This window comes from Bufo gargarizans, chromosome 6 (assembly GCF_014858855.1).
Source record: "Bufo gargarizans isolate SCDJY-AF-19 chromosome 6, ASM1485885v1, whole genome shotgun sequence".
NCBI lineage: Eukaryota > Metazoa > Chordata > Amphibia > Anura > Bufonidae > Bufo > Bufo gargarizans.
In genome coordinates, this window is record NC_058085.1 from 79,109,517 (window position 1) to 79,129,534 (window position 20,018).

Genomic DNA, 20,018 nt, shown 5'->3' on the forward strand with positions numbered 1-20,018 from the left:
TACTTAAAGGAATTCTGTCACCAGTTTTATTCTGTCCTAACGAAGGGCACAATAAACTAGTGACAGATCTCCTTTGTAAAATGCTGGGTCACTTGAATTGATTTTTTTTACTGCTAATTTTGCAAAAATGTTGTATTGAACAGCTCCAGCACATGCCAATGAGTGCTGAATATTCATGAGCCGTTGGCTTTCTCCACCCTCTGCTGCAAATTCTAGTGGAAAAAAAACTGTCAATCAGTGTCCGGGGGCGAAGAAAGCCAAGATCTCATGAATACCAGGACTGGGCATGTGCTGGAGCTGTTAGAACTTAGCAGCATAAAGCTGGTAACATTCCCTTTAAGTCCGACCATTGTTTAGCGGACAGGGCTGTTTACCTGAGCGTTCACTTCAATGGGAGCTGAGCTGCAGTAACCAGGTCCAATCAAGCAGTGTAATTCTGGCGCCAGATTGGTGGGGTGTCAGACCCCCCACCAGTCAGGTATTGATGTCCTATCCTTAGGATAGGCCACCAGTAATAAAATTCTGGACAAGCCCCTTAATGTCAAGCAGCAGCTTCAAAAGCAAACAAGGTTTTATTGTGTATAAAAACCCGTAATCCAATGTAATATTACAGTCTATGAGAACACATGCCGAATACAGGATTCAGTTTAAAGGGATATTCAAGTTGTTACAATTTATCCCCTATACACAAAATTAGGGGACAACTTTTAGATTGGTGGGCGTCCTATTACTGGGACCCCTACAAATCCCAAGAACGGTGGCCCTGTACACCCTGTAGCTCCCCTGAAAAGAATGGAGCGGCCGGTTGAATATGCACGATGTGGCCGCTACATGCTCTTCTATGGGAGTTCCAGAGATAGCCGAGTACAGCGCTCACCAATCTCTGAAGCTCCCATAGGGAGCCGTGTATGTGCAACCGGCAGCTCCATTCTTTTCAGTGATCATGGGGGACTCAGCGGTAGGACCCTCACCGATCTAATAGTTATCCCCTATCCTGTGCATAGGGGATAACTTGTAACACGCGGAATGCCCCTTTAAGGATATAGGAGATTAGTAGAGGTGAGCTACTAAATTATTAAATGGGATAGAAGATCTTTCTTCTAATGAAAGACAAAAAAAACACTAAGCAGACCACAAAGTGCCAAGCAGGCGGCCAAAGGAAAGCAGAGTGTATCCCACGATCCCGGAAGTTCTTTAATTTCAATGATACTTCACTATACAGAAACGTGTAGTAATTGGGCGACTACACAGGGTCAGCAGAGTGTCGGTGCACCTCACCTTTTTCACGTAGAACAGCAGAAGCAATTTCAGAGTCTGCACAACAGGGATGATCGGGCAAAACAGAATGCCCAGCCTGTCCGGGAGATAAGACACAGGAATCAGCGGGCGGCGTGATGGGGACGGCACTGTCATAGCATTAGGTCCTCTCATACCGCTCAATGTCGGACCAAATTACAAATGCCTATAAATCAATAAACTGAAAACCTGCGCTGACTAAGTAGTATTGTATATTGTGGTATACCCAATGTTTCAAATTTGATGCTTTAAGTTGGTAAATTGCAATCTAAGTCAGTACCTGCTCCAGACGGTGTTCATTGAGCCCGGTTCCATACAGACTGGTTGCACTCGCACGATCTCGCGATAATCGATCGGTATCCTCGCAATGTCCTCAGTCTCGCTTTAAAACATCGCAAGGATACCGCTCGGTTATCCCGAGATCATGCGAGTGCAACCAGTCTGTATGGAACCGGGCTCAATGAACAGCGTCTGGAGCAGGTACTGACTTGGATTGCAATTTACCAACTTAAAGCATCGAATTTGAAACATTGAGTATACCACAATATAGAGTACTACTTATAGTCCGCACGGGATCTCAGTTTATTTATTAATGTTTTATAATACTCGGGGTACCGGCAATCAACCCATTTGAACCCAGCAGCGACATTATGAAGTGTTAATAACAGTACCTTAGTAATTACAAATGTAGCATAGCCACTAAGTTATTCAATAAAATGTATCTGTATAGCGCCACCTGCTGTTTTTTTATTTTATTATTTCTTTGACCTGCTTACTGAGAAGGCCGCACATGCTCAGTTTTATCCTTCAAGTGCCTCCTGAGCTGTGATAGGTAGAGCTGAGACACGCCCCCCGAGCTGTAATAGGTAGAGCTGAGACACACCCCCTGAGCTGTAATAGGTAGAGCCGAGACATGCCCCCTTTGCTGCAGCAGATAAGACACTCCCCTTGAGCTGTCAGCTTGATCTAAATTTAGCATAGCAATGAATGGGCAAATCTCTGGATCCATGGGAGGTCCAGGGCTGGTTCTAGCTTTGTTAGAAAGAGATTGTCATGTACTATATGATGGCTGATCTTCATTTTTTACATTAGTCACAGGACAACCACTTTAAGTGCTGCCCAAAAGATGCAATAACCTGACAAATGAGCGTTTTGCTCAAATGTTTCCAATAACTACAGCCAGCCAGTGTATACAAGCCCTTATACTGGGTTACATTACTTAACCCCTTAAGTTTTAAAATAAATCATAACAACAATAAGTACCGGGCCCATTTTTGGTTTTGCAATTACATTTTTGCCTCCCCACGTAATTTTTTTGCGTGGGTTTAACTATTTTTTGCGAGACAAGATGCATTATTTTAATGGCACCATTTCATTTACCATGCCTGTTATAGGAAAAGGGGGGGGGGGGGAATTATTTTTGGGGTTAAATTGACAAAAAAAAACAACCCACAATTCCACCAAGGTTTTGGGGGTTTTGACATCACGATGTTCACTGTGCAATAAAATTACCATGACTTCCTTATTATGCGGCTCAATATGAATACAGTGATACCAAACTTATAGTTTTTTTGTTCTACTACTTTGAAAAAAAATAAAAAACAAAATTGGAAAAAGTCAACATTTTCTTTGCATCACCATTTTCTGACAGCCATACCTTTTTATATTTCTGTACGAGGGCTTATTTTTTGCGGAATGAACTGTATTTTTCATTGATACCATTTTTGTGGTATGTATGACTTTTTGATAACATGTATGATTTTTTTTTGGGGGGGGGGGGAATAGTGAATTGCTTGTTTTTCATTTTTTTTTTTGGAATGGCATTCACCGCACAGGATATTTTAAAAATATTTTAATAGTTCAGACATTTTCAGACATGGTGATACCAGATAGGGAAAGGGGGTCATTTAAACTCTTATTATTTTAATGGTTTATATTTCAACTTTTAAATTAATAGAACCTGGGATCTTTTGATCCCTTGTCCTATTCACCCTAATAGAGATCTATTCGAGTGACTAGGATTTTTACAGTGTTCCTGCTGCACTGTGCTTTGTGCACACAGCAGCAGGGCGCTTACCACGGCAGGCCTGGAAGGCTGCCATGGTAACTGATCGGAGCCCCGCGATTTCATGGCAGGGGCACCGATCGGATGGCAGAGGAAGCTGCATCCCTCTGCCTTACTTCACAGGTGTCGTGATTGGCACCAGAGGGGTTAATGACAGGGTTCGACGGGATCACCTTTCCCAGTCATTATAGCCGGGTGTCTGCTGTATGATACAGCAGTCACCCACCGCTTATGGAGGGGGCTCACTATAGAAGCCCGCTCCATACATTCCCTCAACCACTGACATATGGGTACATCACGGTGGTTGAAGGGGTTGCCCCATTATTCTCTATACTGTGGATAGAGGGTAAGTTGTTGTAATGGGACAACCCACTTAACATGGTAAAACAAACAGTTCTGTTTTAAGGTTATCACATTTTATAAAAAACTACCTCCACCTTTGCAGCCATCTTTTATTGTTCCAGTCCATCTAAAATCAGAAATATATAAACTTTGCAAATAAGAGATTTTTTTATCCCATGATGTATAATCACGTATGTGATCAGCATTAAGCGATTCTAAAAGCGGGCTCACGCACTGAGTTTCCTCCATATGTGGTGGGTGCTGGCTGTATAGTACAGCTGACACCTGCTGGCAGTGACTGGGATTGGTGATACTAACGATCTCAGTATTTTAGCCGCTCAGATGCATGGGGTTAGACAGAGCGAGCCCCTTCCCAATCGGAGTCCCCGTGGTGAAAAAAAACCTCATAATAAGCATCTCTGCATATGAAAATATCCAAACTATGAAAATATTTAAAAAAAATTCTATGCGTGGTAAATGCCACAATGGGGGAAAAAAATCTGCAATTTGTCATTTTTGGATCACCTTGACTCCTTCAAAAAGTGTAATAATAAAGTGAGCAAAAAGTCATATGTGCCCCAAAATGGCACCAATTATTATATATTTTTTTAAAGGTTTTCAATTTTTTTTTAAAGTAGTAAAACGCAATGAACAAATTTGGTAATGCCGCCATCGGAACCACTGAACCACAGAATAAAGCCTCTTTCACACTGGCGTGTGCCCCCCATTGCCGTATTGCGGACCGCATTTGCGGATCCGCAATACATGGGTGCAGTTCCGTGGGCATTCCGCATCACGGATGCGGACCCATTCACTTGAATGGGTCCGCAAATCCGGAGATGCGGTATGGTGCGGAACGGAACTCTACGGAAGCACTACAGAGTGCTTCCGTGGGGTTTTATCCCGTACTTCCATTCCGCAAAAAGATAGAACATGTCCTATCTTTTTGCGATCCGCTGCGGCTGTCCCACGGACTGTGCTGGTGTATTGCGGCCTGCATTTTGCGGGCCGAAAAACGTCAACGGGCCGCACATGCCAGTGTGAAAGCGTTTGCCATCCGTTTTTTTTGCGGATCTATTGTAACAATGCCTATCCTTGTCCGCAAAACGGACAAGAATAGGAAATGTTCTATTTTTCTTGCGAGGCTACGGAACGGACAAACTGATGCGGACAGCACACGGTGTAATGTCCGCATTTTTTTAAATTAATGGGTCTGTATCCTAACTGCAAAAAAAAAAAAAAAAAAAAAAAAAAAAAAACGGACATGGAAACAAAATACGTTTGTGTGCATGAGGCCCAAGGCTGTCATTTGGCTTTTAGTGCATAGAGAAATAGAGAATCCCATGCCGCTCCAATTCCGATGCTCACTGGATCCCTGCTGGTTCTTACTGGTACCTCATGACACAGAGGGAATGGCCGCTCAGCCAATTGCTGCTACAGGAGCAGTGGGGGATCGGTGGAGGTCATTAGGTCTTCTTTTTGGTCAGATGATCCCTAAAGCACGTTTGTCACACTGGAAGGCTCTGTTCCTGCTCTTACGTGCAGCTCTTCCCTCCTACCTGCTGCTCTACACAGACACAGGAACTATAACTTTTCATCCTCTTCCCCTACTGGATTCCATGACAAACCCTGGGAGAGGGCTGGCCAAAATGGCAGAGAGAAGTTTTAGCCTTCCTAGAAAAGCTTTAAGGGCTATGTACACCTTCGGGGACAATTTTTTTATGATTACATTTTACTCATTTTGGGCTAAATTATTATATATTTTTTTTCAGTTGGTCTTTATTTTAAATATTCAGGGTTAACCGTTTGTCTAGATGTCTGAATCCTACTTTCACTTTGTGCCAGTCATCTCATAACCCTTCTCATTAAATTACTAAAAGGTCACACTTATTTAAGCCACATTCCTATCAGTAAGATTTTTTCTATTACCATTTGACTGCAGTGTGTGCATCCTTTTACCTGCGGATACATATGGTAAATATAGAATCTTTTCCTACATGTACTTGCTTTCCCCTGAGGAGTCGACACGACAGAAACGTGCCACGTCAAAAGGTCTGTAGTAATTAAGTAATTTTAGTGCCAGTGATCAGGTCCATAACTAGGGACAGGTATCCTGATGGGGTCGCCCTTCTTAGGGCGAGTGCTCTGTGTAGACAGGCAGTATGGGAGCAGACCCCTTCCCCCAAGTATAGGGTGAGATAGGGCACAGCACATTTTCCCTGACTGCACGCCTGCACAGGACTCCGTTTTACCCAGGCATCACGTCTGCTGTTCTGATCCTAGCTACTTGTTTGTTTAGGTAAGACTGCTGGCGTCTATCCAGGCGCAGCAGTGTAATTAATTACCTTTTGCCTTACCAGCATTGGGGTATCTATTTTTGAACCCCCCATTTGTATGTACGTCTGTCAATTTGATACATCCTTTGGTGTATTTTTTATTGCATATCTTATAAAAGTTAAATTTTAGAAAAGGATATTTCCCCATCTCTGCTGTGGGTCCCTGGTAAAATTGTTGTTTCTTGAAATATCGGTAATACTTCTATAACTACTAGTTTCACTCAGTTATTGGTTTATCAGTAAGATAAGAATTGAGCTATAATGAGTGTTTATAAGGTCAGAGATCAGAAAATAAGGAGCCGTCAGCTGAGCTGCCTGATGGAAAAAATTATTTTTAGATAAAAATGAGTACAATGCAATAATAAAATAAAAAAACTGCCCCAAATGTGTACCTAGCATTCCCAGCCTTCAAAGCATTGGACCATTACGGTAGTTCACTAGTACTGGAGCTATCTGTCCAGGCTTGGACTATGGATGATGACCCCGTCTCCCCAGTCCCGCCTGCATCCGAGAAGGATTATGATATTGTTCTGCCTCCATGCCCTTGGACCACCCCTGCAGACGTTCTCACTTTGCAATTCTGCCATATATTTTTTTAGTTTTGTAATCAATGATACAATTACACAGACGCAATATACTGTATGCAAAACTTTTTTTTTTATGAAGTAAGCCTTTGGACCTGGGCTTATAATAATCTGTGGCTGCCGATTCTTTACTGGCAGAATTGATTTAACTCAATCATAACCAGGACGTCACACACAGAAAGATAATCTCACCATGCCAGGGTCTGTCCGTAGATGAGCTCCAGTACATTTCGAGCAATGTCAAACTCTGTCCGACACTTTTGTTTGCGCTTCTTCTGCAGGATTAACCTGTCACAAAGGATGAGATGTGATGTGTGAGCAGACAATACAGAGGAGAGAGTTTGCAACTCAGGCCTGAAACGAGGCCCACTTCCCCAGGTTTCTGTACATCATGATGAAAGGTTATGCAGTCTTTATAGATTAGGGGAGCGTTACTAGGCTAAATGCACCAGAATTGGTCAATTTGAGCCAAAAACACAGGATACAAGTGTGCATCAGATTTATTATGCACTTCAGACAATTTAGATGGTTTTAAAATTGTGTAAATTAGGTAGTGTGGCTTAAAATACTACATAAAAAAAAAAAATCCTTATGTAAGACAGAGAAAGGTGTCAAACATGTCTGCGGAGATACTTCAAATCTGTCACACAGCATGCACCAAAATTTGGAGCATCTTCTGCCTGCCTGGACTAGTTTTAAGTTACGTTTAAGACAGTAATATTAAATATTCCCCAATGTGTTTATATCCTCACTATTGTCAATACCAGTGCTTGTTTTCAGGGAATGGAAAGCTTTGGCCTACAGCACACTAGTCAGAACTCTGTAACTTAAAGGTGTTTTATGCTCTGATGTTCTCCTTTGCCCTGCGCCGAGGGCAAAGTCTTTTTTTTAGATCAGGTGACGTACTGGGCGCTCCATAGGGACTGCTAGGCAGAGGCTTCCGCCCAGCAGTAAGCCTGATGACCTCACCGGCACTAATGGATGGGCTTTAGCGCTGCCCTAGCCTGTAAAATGGCTAGGGCAGCGCTAAAGCCCGCGCATCAGAGCCGGTGAGCTCACAGAATACACTCCACCTAGCAGCGTAAAAACAAACAAAAAAGCCCATGCCCTGCGCGATACAGCACAGGGCAAGGGAAAGCATCGGAGCATGAAATGCTCCAATGCTAATAACAGGGGGCCTGCCTGGGTGAAAATGGGGGGGGGTATGTCTGGGTTCAACTCTAAGATCCATCAGATACCATCAGTATCTGAGTGGTGGGGGTCAAACACCCAGGATCCCCGCCGATCAGCTGTTTGAGAAAGCACCGGCGCTCCTGTGAGCTCCGTGGCCTTCTCATAGCTTTTCCTAGGCCAGTGACGACACGTTCTTCGTTTACGTGGCCTAGGAACAGCTCTACTAAGCACGATATCAAGCACAGCAGCCACACAATGTGCAGCACTGTACTTGGCGAGCTGCGAGAAGGCTGCGGTGCTTACAGGAGCGCCGGTGCCTTCTCAAACAGCTGATCGGCGGCGGTCCTGTGTGTCAGACCCCCACCAGATACTGATGACCTATTCTATCCTAGGTCAACAGTATTTAAATCTCAGAAAACCCTTTTCAGCTGGATTTAAAGGGGGCAGTTGCCGGGCTGATGATTGGGAACCAACATTACTAAGAACGCTCATTCCCGATAATCAGCCCGTGTACAGGTGCAGCAGATCACTGGGTCATTAGGTCAAATCATTGTTTATGTAGACAACTAAATCATAATTCCTGTGCTGTGTGAACAGTGATCTGCTGACTGGAAACAATGAATCTGTATGAGGATGAGTGATGGCAGTAGTGATCATTCATCCCCGTACAGCAGAGGTGATCTGCTGCATGTAAATCCAGCTCTCATCTCCCTATGATGAGCAGTCAGTTATCAGGAAGGAACAGTTCCTTCCTGATAGTTGTTTGCTCAGTCGGCGCATGTAAATTCACCATCACACAGAGCAATAAAACCACTCTCTCTACTGTCTCTGACTTCCAGGTGGCAGCTCTTACCAACACGTACACCCAGCAGCGGAGATCAGGACGGGACGTGCAGTATCTCTCAATGCAAACAGTGAAGGTTTTCCATTTGCTGACAACAAGAAAATGTTTTCTGACTAAGGTTTCCTGTGTCCATGTATCTGCTGGGAAGCAGATCTCTGAATGATCTGCTGATCACGGCTCTGGCAAGATGGCCGTCAGAAAATAGAATAAAATATATATATATAAAATTGAAAGTAAAAACAAAATTTGCAAAAAAAAATAAAAAATTTATAAATTCTACCATATATTACTGATATCTCTAAAGAAATCTCTGGTACATTCCCATTATGGCTACATTGACACGACCCCATCTATTCACAAACCGCATATCCGCAAAATGCAGATACCGGCCGTGTGCATGGGGCACTTTTTGCGTGCCCGATTGTTAAAATGCCTATTTTTGTCCACAAAATGGAAATGTATAGGACATATTGTATAATTTAGGGCACATAGGCAGACTGCCCATGGGTGACATCATTGTGCTGTCTGCATTTTGTGGCGCCATAGAAATGAATGGGTCCGCGTGCGATCAGCAAAATATGCGGATCGAACGCGGACTAAAATACGGTTGTGTGATTGAGGACTAAGTGACAGATATATTCACCTCCACAGTAGCTCTCCAAACAAAGTGTCCAGCAGAGTAAAGATCAGGTCCATTATCACAAAGCGAAACAGCTCCTGTCCAACGAATGTCTCCCAGCACTGAAAAATCAGAAAGAATATGGAGGGCGCTACAGGTTAGTAGGGTGCAGACAACAGCAGGTCTCAGCATACAGGGAGGGTGCACTCGTAGTAAAGCGGGTGACGGTATGATTGCCATGTAGACAACCCCTTATATTGGACAAATACAGTGTCTTCTCATGTGCCCCCCTGTCCTGGCAGAAAATAATATCCCAACTCCTCACCTTGAGCCACGGGTGTATAACTACTGTCCAAACTGGCGCAAACAAAAAGTGGAGCAACCAATCAGATTTGACCGCTCATTTACATTAGATGCCAGGAATCTATTAACTATAAGATTACTTTACAAAAAAGGATCTGATCCCTCCTGCAAGCTTTGGCAGAGAGCTCCATAGTCTCACTGCTCTTACAGTAAAGAATCCTCTTCTATGTTTGTATAGAAAACTTCTTTCCTCCAGACGCAGAGGATGTCCCCTCGTCACAGTCACAGTCCTGGGGATAAATAGATGATGGGAGTGATCTCTGTACTGACCCCTGATACAATTATACATGGTTATTAGTTTTCTAACCTAAATAACGCTAATTTTAAAAATCTTTCTGGGACCTGTAGTCCACCCATTCCAGGTATTACTTTAGTTGCCCTCCTCTGAAAGCTCTCCAGCTCTACTATGTCTGCCTTGTTCACAGTAGCCAAGGACTATAGACTGTACTCCATGTGTGGTCTGACTAGTGATTCGTAAAGTGGTAGAACTCGTCATGTGCATCTACGTACCTTCTGTTGAATCCCCATGATCTTATTGGCCTTGGTAGCAGCTGCCTGACACTGGTTTCTACAGTTACGTTTGCTGTCCACTAACTGTCAGTGTCACCCAGTGTTTTACCATTTAGTATGTACTGGACATGTTTTTTTCCCACTCCCACAAAGGTAGAAATTAAATTACATCACAACAAAGGCCATGTTTTTTTTTAGCTGGCAAAGGATAGAACAATGTTCACTGTAGCCAGACAGATGTTATTCAGTATGGGGATGTTGGCCATTAAACCCCTTCACTACCGAGCCACTTTTCACCTTAAATCCCAGGCCGATTTTAGCAAATCTGACATTTGTCACATTATGTGGTAATAACTTTGGAATGCTTTTACTTATCCAAGCCATTCTGAGAATGTTTTCTCGTGACACATTGGACTTCATGACAGTGGTAAATTTAAGTCAATATATTTCACCTTTATTTATAAAATAATCCAAAATTTACCAAAAACCTGGAAAAATTCAGTTTTCTAAATTTTCACATGGATGGCAGCCACGATGCCTAAGGCATCGAGCTGCCATCAAGTCCCCGACACAGCAGCGTGGGGACCCGATGGACACCCTGCATGTGCCGCAGTCAGCACTGACTGCGACAGTGCAAGGGTTCATTTGCCAGCATTAGTGTTTTTACCGATGCCGGCGCATACAGCAGGGGTCCGGCTATCAGTGACTGCTGGACCCTAGCAGCTGATCAGAGCACCGTAGCTGTACGGCGCTAGGATTTGTGACCCTGTTTCCAGTGCTGTACATGTACGGCGCTGGTATCCTATGGGTTAAAAGGCATCCGTCAGCAGATTTGTACCTATGACACTGGCTGACCTGTTACATGTGCACTTGGCAGCTGAAGGCATCTGTGTTGGTCCCATGTTCATATGTGCCCGCATTGCTCTTCTCTCTCTACAACTGCTGAGCCCTCTCCACTTTAATTGACAGGGGCAGATGTGATCACATTTACACTGCCAGGCCCTGTCGATCAAAGTGCAGAGGGCGTGGCTGTTGCAGAGAGAGCTGAGCCTCTAGGTGTAACAGCAACGCCCCCATTGCTCTTAGAGGCTAATTTGCATATATTAAAACATCATGTTTCTCAGCACATATGAACATGGACCAACACAGGTATCTTCAGCTGCCAAGCTCACATGTAACAGGTCAGCCAGTGTCATAGGTACAAATCTGCTGACAGATGCCCTTTAAAAGGGTTATCAACTGTTTTCTTCGCTGTTTCTTCGAGTGCCGTGCTCCGGTCCTCCCACTGCTGACGTCATTTTTCTTTGCTGCAGCGGAGACAGGTACACAAATCACTGCTGCAGGCAATTGTTGGCCTCAACCATGCATGGGACGTCAGTGTTTGGCTGCAGCGGTGACTGGTGCACACAACGTCACAGCTGCAGCCGTTAATACATAGAGCAGCGGTGAGGACCGGTATCCATTCATTTATTTTAGGGTTTACAGGGTTTGACTGAGCTTTTAAAAAAAGAGGACAACCCTATAATAGGAATGCTGTGCCACATGGGACATGATATTCTTTATATGCATTGCGGCACATGTATTTGACGATTGCCTTATTGTAGAAGATGCCTCCAATTGGTTACGACCCACAAAACAATCGTCCTATGGTGTGGAGCAATTGTATTATTAACATACACCCAAAGATGGAGACGTCGCTCAGCTGTATGGGCGCCATTACTGGATATACCTTATTCTCCAAGTATTTCGCTTTTCGTAACAACCAGTGATAACACAGCACCCCGAGGATGACCACCTTCAGCAGAAGATTTCTACGAGGAAGAATTTAGGAGTTTAGACTGGGAGTGAAGGGTACGGCAGGAGTGATACAGGTGGGAGTAGATGCTGGATTGTCTGTAACCTGCATATAGCAATGTAGACTTCTAGTATGGGGGAGTCCAGCTTCTCCCAAAGCCCCAGGGCGTGATACATGTATGGTAGTAGCAGGTTACATAGAGACACGGCCAGTGGCAGCGGCAGCAGCATCGCCTCTACTTCCTCCTCGCCTCCTGTTCTCAGTCGTCCTCGATGATCCTGCATCAGAAGAGACAACATCAGAAGCTAATTGTCCACCAGTTATGTGACCTTCAGTCAAATCCCAAATCGGAACACCACTGGAATTTGACTTAAAGGGCACTTAATTTTGCAACGCACCACATTATCAATGTGTGTGGATACACCCTTTCCTTGCAAATAACTTACATTTAGAAGATGGATACCTGGTAGTAGCCAGTTACACTACGCCCCTTAAAGGAGTTGTCCCATCGCAGACATTGATCATTAGAATATGCCATCAATGGCAGATAGGTGCGGGTCCCACCTCTGAGACCTGCTCAGATATCTAGAATGGGGCCCCCCAAAGCGATGGAGAGCACACAGTGCGTACGTGGCATGCTCTTCATTCAGTGCTATGGGAGTCCTGAAAATAGCCAAGCAAGCGTGCTTAGCTATATTTGGTAATGCCATAGTGGTGGATGAACAGTGCAGTGCACATGCACAGCCGACTCTCTATGTATCGCTCAGCTGTTACACAGAAATGAGCGGTATATTGAGGGTGACTGCGCATCCTTGGCTGGTCTCCCTTCACTTTGGGGGGCCCTGAAGACGGGAGCAGATCCCACACCGCACCTATCTGACATTGATGACAATGTCTGAGGTTTTATTCTTGCGCTTTCGTTTTTTTTCCCTCCCCACCTTCCATGAGCCGTAGGTTTTTACATTTACCATTTACATAGCCAAATGATGGCTTATATTTTTGCATCATATGTTGTATTTTTTATTAGCCCCATTAGCGTTTAATAGACCATATATTGTGTTGGAAAAAGAAGAAAAATCTTTGTGTGGTGTAATTAAAAAACTATTCCGTCATAGTTTTATGGGTTTTTGTTTTTATTTTGTTCACTGTGTGCTACAATTGACATGACCACCCTATTCTGTAGGTCAGTATGATTACTGCAATACCAAACTTCATCATTTCTATTGTTTTATACTGCTTTAAAGACAATAAAAACTTTTAGAAAAAATAATAATTTTCCTCTCGATATTCTGGCGCTCATAACCATTTGATATTTCCATAGAGCTGTGTGAGGGCTTTATTATTTGTGGGATGACTTGTAGTTTTTATTGGTACCATTTTCCAGTATATAGGACTTTTTATAAAAAAAATTCTGGGCGAGAAGGTGACAAAAAACAACAAAACAGCATTTTGGCCATTTTCTTTCTCTCTTCTTACACTGTTCACCATGCATGACATTGTTTAATTGTAATAGTTCAGGCATTGTGGGGATACCAAATGCAAACTCTACATACAGAGGTGACGCAGCACTGACCTTGTGTAGGCGTTCTGAAATGATGTGCACTGCCAGTGCGGATCCCAACCAACTGCCCGCGCACAACACCCACGAGACGACGAGGACGCACACGTGTTGGACCTTCTTCCTGAAGTCATGATTATGCTCATCTGGACGACGCTCACTCAATAACTCCTGAATGAGATATCACAGACTTATAAAAACCGTACGTAACCTGTAAATGACTAGATACAGTTTACTGGTAATATAAAACAGAGAACAATTGTAGATAAATTATGTTCTGATAAGTCCATGGAGCTCTATGGAAAACCATGGAGCACATTTATTAAGACCGATATTTTATGTTTCAATGGGGTATTTATTGATGAAAGCATAAAAATACATGTCAGTGTAATGCAGAAAAATTCAGGTATTAAACTTGAATATACTTTTCATAGAACAATATTACTTGTTGGCATTCCTACTGCTATACACAATCTAGTGCAGCTAGTGCAATATCCGTGGCTTATAAAATAAAGACAGAATACATAGTCAAGAGGTGAATCAATGATGTACATCCCGACATATCACTACCAGTTATAAAGTAAAACAGTAACGTATGTCTGAGGAATGAGAGGAGGATAGCCAAGGGTCCCAGAATTTTTCAAAGGTAGAAAAAGTATCCATCCGAATAGCCGATAATCTTTCATATAATAAGATCCTGTTGACCCTATCTAATACTGCTTGGTAACTTAGTCCAGGTGATCTCCATTTATAAGCTATATGTATTCTAGCCGCTAATAGTATAAACTGTGATAGCTTAAAACTAGGGTATCGGAGCCAAGTAGGCTTATCACCTAGTAGACATAGCTGAGGGGAAGTCGGGTAAGTACATCCTAGAATGGAGGACAGAAGATTGCTAATCTGACTCCAAAATCTCCGGACTACTGGACAGGTCCACCAGATATGGAGCATCGTACCACTATCTTCACATCCCCTGAAGCATCTGGGAGAGACCTCAGGGTATATGTGATGTAGTCTAGATGGGACTAAATAGGTTCTATGCAAAATTTTTATGGAGGTTTCAGCTAGTGTTGTTTGCCAAGACCCTTTAGTAAGCGTCTGCAAACGCTGGTGCCATCTGGATGTAGAGTAACTCTCGTGCAGATCCTCCTCCCATGCTCTCATGTAAGGCAGCTTAACTCCCTCCTGTGGTGCGTTAAGTATTCCGTAAATCTGGGACAGTAAGCCCTGTTTACACATTGAGTAGGTAACAAATCGCTCAAACTGGGTAAAATCAACCGACTGATTGTTTGTACAAAGCGATTGGAGGAAGGAAAAAATCTGTCGGGTTAAAAACCTTTCCCGAACAGGGGGAGAGTATTTGCCTTCGAAGTCAGACATAGAAAGTAATTTACCCCTAGCCAGAAACCTGTAGAGGGAGCACAGCTTGTTAGAGACCCACCAATCCATGGATGCCTGGGAGGAAAGCAGACCCACCATGCATCTGGATGCCTGGGAGGAAAGCAGGATTACCTACTAAATACGTCAGTGGTGGGATTTTGGACTGTAGAGAGAACTTAAATCTAACTGACCTCCATAAAATAAGGGAATAGTGTGTTAATAAGGAATTGGTGCGGATGATACTTGGTAATAGAGGCTTAGACCAAACCAGAGCTCTCCAGGTGTACGGGGCTATCAAAGATTGTTCCAATGGGATCCAAAGCGGATGTGTTTTACCCTGGGTTCAGAACTGAGCGTACTGAACGTACGCTCTGTATGCGCGATTGTACGGGCGTTTGCAATCGCGCATACAGAGACATGCGAACGCCCATTGTCGCGCGTTCCCGCAAGTCTATGGCCGGGAACGCGCGACAAACGCCAGAAAAAAAGCTCAAGAACTTGTTTGAGAGTCGGGAGTTTTACAGCGCGATCGTACGCGCTGTAAAACACCCAGGTGAGAACCATTCCCATAGGGAATCATTGGTTCTTGCCTGTTGTGCGTTTTACAGCGCGTAGGAACGCACTGTAAAACGCTCAGGTGTGAACCCAGGGTTAGGGTCTAAATGAGTTAAGAACAATTGAGCCAACCTGGCTGCCTTATAATATTTTATAAGATCTGGCACCGAAAGGCCTCCTTGGGATTTGTGGCGGCACATCGTTGCCCTAGCAATTCGGGAGCGTTTATTAGCCCAAATGAATTTCATAATGACAGTCTGGAGAGCTCTTAGGTCCCCGCCACTAACTGGAACTGGCAATGTCCGAAATAGGTAAAGGAATCTGGGAAGGACCACCATTCTTATTATATTAATCCTACCAACCCAAGACACAGGTAGTGTACTCCAAGACATAAGGTCAGCTTTAATTGTACGGTACAGTGGGACAAAATTGGGGTAGGTAATTGTATCCCTAAGTATGGGATGTGGTGGGGCCTGTGTTGAAACGGGAAATTGTCTAGAATAAGGGATTTCATGTGGGGTTTAACATTACATAATAAGAGCTCTGATTTAGCATGATTCATTTTAAGTCCCGATACTAATGAAAAGGAGTCCAGCATCTTCATTAGTGAGGGGAGGGATATGACCGGGTTTGTAATGGACAGCAAAATATCGTCTGCAAAGAGGCTCAATTTATATTCTTTCCCTCCAACCGAGATGCCCGAGATGTCAGGATGTGCTCTTATGTGGGAGGCTAATGGCTCCATGGCAAGCGCAAATAGTGCCGGGGATAAGGGGCAACCTTGTCTAGTACCTCTATTGATTTGGATAGATGAATAATTAGAAGCAGGCAGTTTCAGGTTGGCTTCAGGCGTAGAATACAAGGACTGTATAGCTGCTATAAAGGGGCCTCTGAAACCCATAGCAGAGAGCACTCTATGCAGATATTGTCATGTCACAGTATCAAAGGCCTTTTCTATATCTAATGCTAGCACCGCCAAGGGAGTATTAGATTTGTTGGCCCTCTGAATTAAGTTTAGGACTTTCCTGATATTATCCGGGGCTTCCCTACCAGGTATAAACCCCGTTTGATCCTTATGTATAAGGTCGGGGAGTAGGCCGTTAAGTCTACGTGCAAGAATGGAGGTAAATATTTTGTTGTCTAGATTTAAGAGGGAGATGGGTCTGTAATTAGAAGGTGACAGAGGGTCTTTATTTGGTTTGGGCAGTACCGTAATTTTGGATGATAGAAACTCTGCTGGGGGCCTAGTGCCCTGTAGGTAGACCATTGCAGTACTTGGTAATATGAGGAATTAGTGAAGTAGCAAATTTCTTATAATAAAGAGCCGAGAATCCATCAGGACCCGGGGCTTTACCTATTTTCAGATTCTTGATCGTATATTCCACTTCCTCCCCTGAGACGTCTACCCCTAACCCTGCTGCTGCTTCTGAAGTGAGTTTTGGGAGTGGGATAGAGGCCAAAAAGTCTTCCCCCTGTGGAGTCTTGGGCCTCCCTAGAGTTGGAATAGAGTTTTTTATAAAAAGAGTGGAATGTCTCGTAAATAAGATCCGGGTTTGAGGTGGTCTGACCTGAGCTAGTACGAATTTGGAAGACCTGATTAATTCTCTGTCTTGCCTTAAGCTGGCTGGCCAACATTTTATCTGGTTTATTGGCGTATTTGTAATAGTAAGAGGCTGTCCACCGTAGGGCCTTCTCTGTGTTATTGGAGAGTAGCACATTAATTTGGGCCTTAACATCCTTAATCGCTTTTAGAAGGCAATCCCTATTAGCCTCCCTCGCATGTAGGCTTTGTGTGTTAGCCACAGCGTCATGGGATCGTTATCAGGCGTAACATTTTCATTAAAAAAGTGTCTCAGGTCATCTTGGAACTGATTATGCACAGCCGGTCGTGTCAGTAAGGATTCGTTCAGTCTCCATGAATATGGAATGCTGAGTTTGTTTGAGGATAGAATTTCCACCAGGACCGTGTCATGGTCAGACCAAGATGAAACAATGTGCCTGGAGTAAGAGATATGAGGGAGGTAATTAGCAGACACCAGTATCATGTCAATACAAGTATACACTCTATGAGCAGGAGAATAGTAAGTGTAGCTTCTCTGAGAACCATTATGCTCTCTCCAAGAATCAGCTAGTGACAAAGATTCCAGAACTTGCCGAATCTTGGTAAAGACCGATATTTTAGACGGCAGTCTTAATAAAGCCCTGTTCTGGCGGTGCATTCGCCGGAGCTAAGAAGAGGCGCCACCGCCACTTCGAAATGTAAGACAGCTTTCGAGCTGTCTTACATTTAGACCATTTTCAATGCCTAAACCAGGCATAGAAAATGGTAAATGAGGCAGGCCTGCCTTCCCTGCCCACTTTTTTAAACCAATGAAGTCATAGATTGTGATGCAAAGGACCTTTGTGCCGCAATCTGCGCCAGAAATACGCCTAATATAGGCATATTTCTGGTTAATAAGTGACCCTCTATGTACTTTTAAACAAGCATTTCCAACCAGTGGCTTGGCGGCCATGTATGAGAGATTGCCGCGGATCCAACTTTTCTAGTAGGCAGTGATCAGCTGCTATGGCTAGGAGGAATCCTGGGAAAATGTAGCATTACATGCATGGACGGGCCACGGCCGCCATAGTGAGAGACATTCTTACGTAGGGGTGCTCTGCTTGGCCCCACTCCCAAGGTATCCATGTGTCCGTGCAGGCCTATGGACAAGGATTATCATTGTGAGACAACCCTTTAAATAGTTTAGTGCACCTTTAAATGCCACCCTATAATCTCACAATCGTCTTTATGAAATCTGCCATCACCATTATGTGGAATGTAGCAGGCTGAAGCCACCTTCCCGGGGACTGACTTTACCTTCAGCCGCATACGAATATTCTCCTTCTGTCTCTGTACACAATGGATCCTGTTAACTTTGAAATCCCAAGAGCCGAAAACTTTTAGAGCCAAGACTCCAGAGAAGAACCCCACTCTGAAACTTTCACCAAACGAACAAGACATCCTAAAAAAATAAATAAACTGGTAGGAATGGAAGAAAACTGCTGAAAATACAAACTGCCTGGTGTAAGATTCCAAACTGTCCTCATACCTGTACACCAGTATAATACATGTGCTCAGGAAACCAACCCCTACAGTGAAAAGGTAGGCCAGGGGCATGTGATATGGAAGCCAGACCTTGTCCACTGGACACTCTGAAGTATTGGGCCTTGAGGAACAGTCATCATTCAGGGTATAGTTGCTGTAATAACCATAATACATGACTGTATTGGTAAAATAACCCTAAAAACAAAGAAAGAAAAGGTTTTAGAGAACAAGATGTGGGTGAATCAGATAAAGATACATTAACAGGGTTTTCTGAGATAATTAAAATACCTCTGAGGACAGTGATTTGCTGCAGCAGCCATGTGCCATATACATGCATGTTACCGCTGCAGTCTGAACAAGCAGCGTCAGGACTGGATTAGTAGTACAGAGAACAGCACCAGATAAAGAGGTTAGGACTCATTTATGTGACCGCCCTGTCCGGGGAAACAGGGGCCATGTGTCAGCCACATCTCCTGGACCAACTGCAGCATCATAGTGATTTCTAATACAGCCAGTTCCTATCTGATCGCGGGTCTATTGTACTGTGCTCACGTGATCATCGTAATGTGAATACAGTATAATAGACCTGTGATCAGATGGAGACAGGCTATATCATAAATTACTATGATGCAGTTAGTTCGGGTCAGGGGTGCCACAGTCCAGCTGGGAGATGCTGTCGACACACGGGCCCTGTTTCCTGACTGATGTGGTCTCAGCCCCAAGTATAGCATCATTTTTTATTTGATTTAATTAACATTCAGGCTTGTATGAGATTTCTAACTATCTTAGACAATCCCTTTATATATACAGAAATAAAAAAAATACTTAAATACCCCCCATTGATCCTAAACTGAACAATATAGCAATTAAAATAGTAAAAAAAAAATATATAAAAAATATAATATAATAATAATATATATAATATTCATCATCTTTTCTGTTCAGATCGCCTGCTAGTCCCTGGGAGGCAGCTTGCTGCAGCAGAAACCCTCCCCTGTTGCTGCTAGGTCGGCAATGGGAGACCTGGCCATGTGAGCACCTAACCTTGAGCTAGGCCTCTCCCATTAGCCTGTCTCTTGCTGAATGCACTGCAAAGGGGTGCACAAATTCCAAAAGCAGAGCCCCTGAAAAACTGTTAACTCTTTGGGTTGTTTCTGACGATGACTATGGAAGAACTTGTTATAGGCCACTTACAAGTTTTTCCCTAGAATAGGTAATGAAGGTCTGATCGCTGGTGACCTCACCTTTGAGACCCCTACTGTCCTGAACCCCTTGTTCTTCCAAGTAGGAGTTTCATTGGAGCATTAGCTTCCTTCAGTGTCTATAGGGCTGATGGAGACAGTTGAGCATTGTATACACAGACTATGGAGTGGCACCGCACATGCTCGACCACTGCTCCACTCAAAATCTCCCTCACTGGGGTCGTGCACGGAGGAAAAACAGGGGTTTGAGACCCTGGTTTTAGTAATCATAGCGGTCCAAGCATCAAGTGTGGGAAAATATCATTTAAAAA

General features: G+C 43.7%; 1 protein-coding gene across 1 annotated transcript in view; it reads right to left on the reverse strand.

The window, feature by feature from the left end:
* The window catches only part of TMC6 (transmembrane channel like 6), a 66,986-nt gene that overhangs the window by 11,469 nt on the left and 35,499 nt on the right, over positions 1-20,018 (reverse strand). The window contains exons 9-16 of the mRNA XM_044300202.1: positions 18,510-18,700; positions 18,278-18,422; positions 13,501-13,656; positions 12,033-12,205; positions 11,862-11,943; positions 9,284-9,381; positions 6,816-6,911; positions 1,279-1,354 (exon numbers count right to left, since the gene is read on the reverse strand). Coding sequence (XP_044156137.1) covers positions 1,279-1,354; positions 6,816-6,911; positions 9,284-9,381; positions 11,862-11,943; positions 12,033-12,205; positions 13,501-13,656; positions 18,278-18,422; positions 18,510-18,700 — 1,017 coding nt within the window. The remainder of the gene's footprint in view (positions 1-1,278; positions 1,355-6,815; positions 6,912-9,283; positions 9,382-11,861; positions 11,944-12,032; positions 12,206-13,500; positions 13,657-18,277; positions 18,423-18,509; positions 18,701-20,018) is intronic.